At 35.9% G+C, this 9,383-nt stretch overlaps 1 protein-coding gene across 1 annotated transcript in view; it reads left to right on the forward strand.

Annotated features, from left to right (window-relative positions):
* The window catches only part of LOC145259960 (uncharacterized), a 358,155-nt gene extending 356,276 nt beyond the window's left edge, over positions 1-1,879 (forward strand). Inside the window, exon 41 of the mRNA XM_080117937.1 lies at positions 718-1,879. Coding sequence (XP_079974063.1) covers positions 718-818 — 101 coding nt within the window. The 3' untranslated portion in view covers positions 819-1,879. The remainder of the gene's footprint in view (positions 1-717) is intronic.
* The last annotated feature ends 7,504 nt before the right edge of the window (positions 1,880-9,383 follow it).

Below are 9,383 nucleotides of genomic sequence, written 5' to 3' on the forward strand. Positions count from 1 at the left end.
TATATATATATATATATATATATATATATATATATATATATATATATAATTAAAATAGTTAAATAAAATTCTCGTGAGATATATCTTCAGATATGATTTTTCCTATTTGTATTCCACTCTCTTTTTGTATTATTGTTTTTGAAATTTCTCTTGAATTTCAATTTTCTAAAAGTTGTTCTCTAATATCGAATCTGGAATCAGGATTTATATATTCTGATGGATTTTCCTTCTTGGATTTTATTAAACAAGAACACAATATTGTCGGCTTTTAGAATTATTTTTACTGGCCCCCCCCCTTTTTTATTTTAAGGTATCCTTATCAAGCTCTCTTCAGCCATGGCTGAAGAGAGCTTGATAAGGATACCTTAAATGGTCCTTATTATCGGGCTTGAAACCGACGGTACCAATGCTTTGTCTCATCTAACAACTTTCTGTACACAAAATATAAATACGCTCTTACATTTCGGATTTTCCTTTTAATTGAGCACTCTGCTGGATTTCTTTTTCCAAAAAAACTAATCATATATATATATATATATATATATATATATATATATATATATCCTCCGTTTAAGCTAACTTTATCAGAATCATGTATAAGTAGCTCTCTATAAGTAGTTTGTCAACGACTTTACAGTTTCACTTTGAATTTGTAAATTTCTATTCTTGTAATGTATTAGCTTTTTTTATTGAAAATGAATTTTCATTTCGTTTCAGCCGAACCAAGAAATTTAATTCATCGTTCCAGTGATGTTTCCCAAAAGAAACACAATGGCATGTTTTCCTGGGATTATGAGTATCCGGCCATGGAACCTTAGTATTGAACGGAATCGAGCAGGAACTCTGCTCTTGTAATTTCCTTTTATCAGAATGAGCACTCTTGGATTCTGAATAGCATCCAACGCAGTGTGTTCGCATTCAATCCCGATGCAGTGCCTGAAGCATACCATGCATAGCATTGCTGAAATCGCGCAGCACGCCGAGGTCTTAAGCAACTCGATAGTGAAGAAAGGAATCAGACTTGTGCGTTCAAGCCGAGGTGAAGTCAGATGTTGAATGCAGATTTCAAAGACGTGTATTTTCTCCATTTTGTTCAATTAAAATTAGTGTGTTCAAAGCCCAAGCCTAAATCAGTGCTTGGGCAAACTGTTCATGGCTAATATTGTGCAGCAGTCCAAGATCTTAAACAACCCGATGGCAAAGAAATCATCTGAATCTGACGTCGTATGGACATTCAAAAAGGAATCAGATTTGTGTGATCAAACTGAGTAAAAGTCAGATGTCGAGTGTTAATTTTAAAGGCATGCATATTTTCCTTACTTTGAACCAATTAAATACATTGTGTTTAAGTTCAATTCTGGAGCAGTGTCCCATAGAATTGCAGAAATCACGCATCAGTCTTAAGAAATTCTATTGTGAACATTCAGAAAAGAAGCAAGCTTGTGTGTTCAAGCTGAGGAAAAAATAAGATGTTGAATGCATGTTTAAAAGGCATGTACTTCCTCACTTTAAGATTAAACCAACGCAATGGCATCAAAATTGGTATGTTCCAAGTTCAATCTCAAAGTAGTGTTCCAAGCATACCATCGATAACACTACTGATATTGCACAGCATACCGAGGTGTTAAGCATTTCATTGATGAAGAAACTGTACAAAACTAATATGAACATTCAGAAAGCCATCAGAATTTATGTGTTCGATTCTAGATTAAATATAAAATCTTGAATGCTGATTTTAAAGGCATGTATTTTTTTTTTTCATTTTAAACCAACATAATAGCATCGAACACTGTGTTTAAAGTCCGAGTCCAAGCCAGAACTTGACGAAATTATTCATAGCTGATATTGTGCAGCAGGCCGGGATTTCAAGCAACCCAACAGTGAAGAAAAATATCAAATATTAGTTTTTGATCCAAGATTAAATAAATAGTGATTTTAAAGACACACATGTTTTCCTCAGATGAACCCACACAGTAATATCTGACAGCATGTTTAAAATCCAATTCTATGGCAATGTCATACGCATTCTGATCATAGCACTGCGGTTATTATGCAGCAGGCCAAGGTATCAAGCAACTCGATTTTGAAAAAACCGTCAAAATCTGATTGTTTATGGACATTCAGGAAGGTATCACATCCGTGTGTTCAATCCTAGATAATATATGAAATGTTGAATGCCAATTTCTAAGGCATGTATACTTTCTTCACTGCCCAAACTGAGCAAACTGTTCATAGTTAATATTGAGCAGCGAATTGAGATCTTAAACAACTCAATGACGAAAAGAGACATATGTGTATTTGATCCAAGATAAAATAAATTACATAAAAAAGCTGATTTTAAAGGCCTGCATATTTTCCTCACATGACTGAATCAACGCAATAGCATCCGACATGGTGTTTAAAGTCCAATTCTATGGCAGTGCTGCAAGCATACTGTTCAGAGAATTGTCGACATTATGCAGCAAGCTGAGAGCTTATGTAATTCAATAGCGATGAAATCATCAAAACCTGATCGCATATGGACATTCAGAAAAAAATTGATCCCAGCTGAACTTCCAATTCAGATATTAGTGAGTTCACTTGCCAATTCGGATATTAGTGAGTTCACTTGCCCTATAAATAATGCTGCTTGTCAAATTTATTTATATATTTAAGGGCACTTTGTTAAAATTCACAATTTTTTTTTTTTTTTTTTTTTTTTGGTGAAGGTGGCTAACTGGACATTCAAAATCAATGCTGTCACCATAACATAAAAAAAATAAATTCATCAATTTATTCAAATTGTAATTACGCCAAATGAACCCTGTAAGACATTCGCAGCAAGAACATGTCTTACTCCTACAACTGAAAAACTTTCATTTCTTTTTTCTGTGTGCTTAGCTTCAAATGGAATTTCCTTTCTGATGACTTCCCACCGTCAAAACACATTATTATGGAACTATTTCCTTGCAGATTACAACATGGTTGTTTTCAAGTCTAATGGCAACAAATACTTGTCATAAACCGTCCTAAAACTTTGTTCATTCCAGTCATCAGTTTCAAAACTGTCATAATATTCTTCGTCATTCAACTGACAATCTATCTCGCCTTTATCCTCAGGTGGCTTTTAGCTTCGATAAAATATGACATATTAATAAAGAAAAAAAACATTTTTGAGTAAAGGGTTGTTTTATGCATAGGCATTGTAAGGAGGCTGAATCTTTTGTAAAAGAAGTTAACACATCTCAAGATGGCCTATTTCTGGTGATAGGTGAACATGGCTATCTGTGAGAACCCATTACCACACAATTTCTTCCCTGCGAACTACAACATGGTCATCTTCAAATCCAGTGTCAACAAATACTCCCCATAAACTGTCCTCATATGTGATAAAACTTCCACTCGTCATTTTCAATGCTCTCATAAAATACTTCACCATTCCACAGACAATCTATTTATCTCATTAAACCTTATCCTCGAGTGGCTTGTAGCCTTGAAAATAAAAATAATAAAATTTTTAAAAAAATTAATAAAAAATAAAAAAAAAATTCCTTATGTCAAGTGAATATCCAAATTAAATTCTTGGTGAATTTAACCTATAGGCTTCATTCCAAAAGACATGGGATTGGAAGGAGCAAAAAAAAAAATTCCTTATGTCAAGTGAATATCCAAATTAAATTCTTGGTGAATTTAACCTATAGGCTTCATTCCAAAAGACATGGGATTGGAAGGAGCAAAAATAACTGCCAGCTTCTGGTGTAGATGTCTCTTTTAACGAGAAGTTACGCGTGGCGGGAGAATGAGGAAAAAAAAGCGAGTTGAATTCTTATTCTTCGTCTACTTTGCGATTGTGTTGGGTAAAGTTACAGTTGGATATAAACCTTACCTGGATTACCTTGTATATATATATATATATATATATATATATATATATATATAGTTTGGGAAATTTTTTAACCTTTAAACTGGTTCTACCAGATCAGGCTGTCTGAAGATATTGGCTTTCTGACAGAAAATGCACAAAATACTGACGTTCTTGCTTTTCTTTCGTTTTTCCCTTTGCAAAACTCAAGCATGCTCTGCAAAGTCAAAAACAAAAACCGTTTTCCTCTACAAAATAACGAAACCAAACCAAACCGAACCAAACACCATGAATACATATTTGAACATAAAAAGAACTTTAAGCGGTTGAACTTTTTACAAAATTACTGGATTCAGCATTAAATAACCTGAAAAAGGGTTGATATACCGTAAAACAAAACAGCTAAAACAACCAATTGTTAAAACTATACACAAACAAAAAAAAATTTTTTAGTTTCAAATCCTTTGTTGCAAAGCTTCTTTGCTTGTTACGTCAATCTCTTTCAATCACTGCATTAGTATTTTTTTCCAAGAATTTACACTAGTCCTAATATTACTGCAGGGACCATCAGTTATTGGTCCCCCCGACAAAGGAGGAACTGGACCTAGTAATTCACTTCTGTTCATCCGTTCGTTCATTTGTTTGTTCGCATTTTTCTCTATAACCACTCCTTGCATTTTTTTTTTTTGGGGGGGGGGGGAATTTTGCGCAAACATTAATCATGGTGAAAGTAAATTTTTGCCAAAACGGATTTTCCGGAATAACTCTGGTTGCCTCCCCTAGGGGGCATTATAGGGGTAAAATTACCCCCAAATCGTTCATCTATTCATTTATTCACATTTTTCTCAATAACCATACCTTTGATTTTTTTTTAAGTTTGCACAAACATTAGTCATGGTGAAAGTAAATTTTTCACCCGAGGAAGCAGACCCCGCATGCTCAGCTTGTTTACCATGAAAACTGTTTTGGAGATTTAAAAACAAAATGGTGTCTTATCTCATGGCTCTCAGCAGTGTTGATCAAACACTACCTCCCTTAAAAAACAAGATCAAAAACATTCCACTGACTCTTCTAAATCCACTATTGGACATTAATAGGGTTACTTCATCAAGAGCTTGGCTCTTCACCATGCTTGGACGGTCATTCACTAGAGAGACTAATTACAGGCTGCAGCTGCACAAGAGTGCTTTAAGAAGAATCACGTAGCTCCCCCAAAAAGTGGGCACATTTGATTGGGACAAAAATAAAAACTGCCTCAGTCTAAAAGAACTTTCCTTCACTGAACGAGTATAAACAAGAGATGAAGCGTATCAGAACAGGTACTACACTGTGATCTTAACCATCATGAGTCATTGACCTCAGCTGCATATATTTACCAAAAGAAAATGCTGAAACACAATTGAAATGAGGAAAAGCATTTTGCTGAAAATGTATACCACAAGGATATAAAAAATACAAGTAAGTTTTAACAAGTTTTTTTTTTAAACATTTCTCCAGAATTATGCAATCTTCTTGCTTATCTATATATAAAAGCAAAAATGTATGTATGTATGTGTGTATTTTTGTGTGTCTGCAAAAACTTTCGACAGACACAACAAAAATTCACAAACTCGGTATCATATTGAAGCTCAAAAAATATCGAAAAATTGGCCAAAAACGTTCATTTTTTCACCCCGAAATCGACAATTTTCGACAGGGGGGGGGGCAAAAAATACGGCCCTCTTGACCGGTTCTACGCATGCGTCAGATGACGTCATGACCTGATTTACTTTAAATAGTTGAAAAACTGAACAAATTTCATGTACGTCGCGTTAGGTCAGTTGATTAGCGCGTTGGTTCATTATCTAAACGTTTTGAGTTCGAAGCGTGGTGTGAAATGTCTCCCTTTTTTTTAAATTTAAATATTGAACCAGTGTTATTTAAGCCATTTTTCACATAACGTTCGTTTTTCTGTTTTTTTTTACTTTGCTTATCCACCCCCGACTACACACCCCAAAACACCCAGGTACCCACCAATTTTTTAAATTTTAATATCGAAACAGGCTTATTTAAGCCATTTTTCACGTGTTCGTTTTCTGTTTTCATCATTCGTTTGCCTTACGTTAGTTTTTTTTGTGTTTTTTTCAATGTTTTGATTACCCCCACCCCGCTTAATTAAAATGTTGTTTTCTTTTTTACTTCGCTTATAACAATGCTTACGTCGTCGTCGTAACGCTCGACGACTTCCGGTCGCGCACCTGTCAATTTGGTTCTTACTTAAATAAATTCAAACATCTTTCACTAACTCATTCTGGCTGGCCGATTTCATTTTCAAACTTCGCCTCAGGGCTTCAGGTTCGATCCTACCCCCCCCCCTCGGGTTCTTTTTTATTTAACACCAAACACACCTCCAAATACCCGGGCAACGCCGGGTACCCCCGCTAGTCTTATATATTAGCCTAGCTGCCCGAGGGTGTGGAGGTGTGTGAAAGGGTGTTGGTTTAGCAATAAAGAACAACAAGTACCCATGCGAGCGCAAAAAGTACCTGTAACGCGCTAGAGGAAAAGGTGGAGAAAAAAAAAGCAAACGGTCTTATCGATGCACCCACCGCAATTGCGACGTCACGTGTGGTCGAAGTAATGCGTTTTATGCGACATGGTTTATGTGAGGTTTGAATGACTTGCAAAAATGTTGCTCAAAAAAAGTGACCTCTCCTTGTAAAACTGGCCCAGTTGACGATGAAAGAATTTAAGATTTTGGCTAATTGTTTAGATATTTGTCGACGGAGACATTGAGCTTTAAAATGATGCCAATTTTGTCAGAGTCCGACGTGTCTATCCAAAGTTTTTGGCAGACATACAAACACACACACACACACACACATTTTGCCTTTTATATGATAGACTAGCAAGGGGTACCCAGCGTTGCCTGGGTGTTTGGAGTTATTGCGAAGGAAAATGTACACAGACAGACACACAGACACATTCACTTTTATAGATATACTAGCGAGGGGTATCCGGCGTTGCCCGGGTGTTTGGAGGTGTGTGTGGAAACTCCAGTGGTGGGGGAGTTAAAAAAAAAAATTAAGTATGAGGATCGAACCCGAACCGTTGAGGCAAAATTGTGAAAAAAAAAATGTGCGATGTTAACCATTGCCCCACCGCGACATACTTACGGAAACACGTTTGAATTTATTTAATTACTTGGATTTAGCAGGTGCTCGTTTTAATGAGTTAATGAGGCCAAGTTTGACTGTGGGATTTAATTTGCTGCTGGACGCTTTTTTCCTCGCCCCCAAGATGTTATAGGAAAAAGACTAACCCACATGTGGCGAGTGACAAATATTGAATATTTATCTTCCCGAAATCGAGCAAATTAAATAGACAGGCGAGCTTTGTTTTTAACTGTGAGATATTACGATTTATATGTGATATGAGAAGTTTTAAAAAGTTGTGAAGCGAGTGACCGCTTCTCTGTAAGAAGCCTTTTGTAGACACACAGAAAAAGCGAACACACATACATACATACATTTTCGCTTTTATATTTATAGACTAGCAGAGCTACCCGGCATTGCTCGGGACTGTATAAACAATGAGAAAATTGAATTTGATTTTGGATATATTTGTTATTCTTAGGAGAGATGAATTTTTAATGTCTATGTATCATTTGCTATTTTGAGCAAAAGAATATTTTACCTACCTGGGACGGGTATTACACATATGAAATAATTGTATCTTACCTAGGGTAGGTAATTTGCAAGGACGGGTAATATACAACACATATTTAAAATAATTTTACCTACACTAAGACGGGTAATTTTAGAAGAAGAAGAAAATTACAAATATACGAGAAGAATATCCATCCCAGGACAGATTAAATTAATCCCAAACATAACACATTCGCACTAATTTGATGTTCTTTTATGAAGATTAAAGCTAAGATATAATGATACTAAACCTTATGTTTAGAATTCCCATTCCAATTTTGATCACTGTCCATGATTTTGATTCCATGAAATATTACAAAATTTAAAGCTTAAGCTTAAGAGGTCTTAATGTAACCCTAACCCTATCCCGAACAACATCCGCACACCTTGCTGACAGGCAAAGGGGCAGGTGTGATCGTGTATGTTTGACACTTGGCTAAAGAAGTTTCAGATGTCCAGAGAAATGAAGAGGGCTGACCAAAGTGAGAAGATCCATGTTCCCCTACCAAAAAAAAAAGAAAAAAGTTTGATAGACCGATTTTCTTGAGAACACAGGAGGAAGAAAATAAGAGGGATTTTAGAGAGAGAGGGAGAGAGAGAGAGAGAGAGAGAGAGAGAAGGAATTCAGGAGAAAGAAAAAAAAGAAAAGGAATGAAGAGAACTAAGAAGAGGAGAACGGAATGATTTCAGAGAGATGGGAGGGGGTAGAATTGGGGTTTTCATAAAAAAGTACATTGTATTAGCAGACAGGAGAGACTCGCTTGCTGGCTTCCACAGAGGCTGTGTTCAGCTTTAAGCTGACAGCCCCAAGAGCTAAGTTGAAGAATGCCTTTTTCTCCTCCAGCTGAAAAGCTATCTGAAATAATTTGCTTTGAATCATAATCCCTGCATCTGGAGACAGTTAATCTAGAAAACACAAATAATTTAGCTTTTCCTTGCATGAGTGTATCTGAAATTATTTTATGCAATAATTATTTTCGTTATATGAGAAAATGATCTCCAATGACGATGAAAGAATTTAATTTAAGATTTTGGCTAATTTTTCGATATTTGTCAATTGATTGCTTTGAATTTTGGAGAATAACCCAGTTAATTTCTAGATTTACCCTGAAACCTGGCACTCAAACAGCAACTGCGAGAGGCCTATATCTGCCATGAACAGTGCACTTGTAAGAAAACTCAACTCTGACGTCTGACAATGAAACAGCCAGCATGTTAAAGGTTATGCCACACACACTTAGGATCATACACATTTGGCATACTTTGAACATCAGAGCCGTAATTCCAGTGACCAGTGAGTGTCTGGTTATGTTTTGTAAGGGTCCATCACTAGACAAAGTAAAAGTGTAACCACTGAGACTTGGAGCTAGCACCTGGCCTGTGTGCCATGTACTTGGCCTGCCCCCTGGTTTGGTTACATATTTTTTTATTACATTTTCACCCCAAACAAGGCACATTGCCACTTTGTTGTAGGAGACTACTATCAGGGACATAAGCTACAGAGATACTATGTAGGGAGTTGGGCAGCAAGATGTCGGTTTACGTTACACTTGAACTTTTGCATGTCAGTACAGTTGGGGAAGCAGGAAACCAGAAGAGAATTACAAAGTCTAGCAGTTCTGGGGAAGAAGCTATTCAGTAGAAGGCACCATTTTACACCATTAAAAGTGATGGTAACGATTATTTACACCATTAAAATCGATGATAATGATTATTTACACCATTAAAAGTGATGGTAATGATTATTTTATACCATTAAAATCGATGATAATAATTATTTACACCATTAAAATCAATGGTAACGATTATTTACACCATTAAAATCGATGATAATGATTATTTACACCATTAAAATC

The sequence above is a fragment of the Euprymna scolopes genome, chromosome 35 (assembly GCF_053919585.1).
Source record: "Euprymna scolopes isolate OS-2025 chromosome 35, ASM5391958v1, whole genome shotgun sequence".
In the NCBI taxonomy this organism is placed as follows: domain Eukaryota; kingdom Metazoa; phylum Mollusca; class Cephalopoda; order Sepiida; family Sepiolidae; genus Euprymna; species Euprymna scolopes.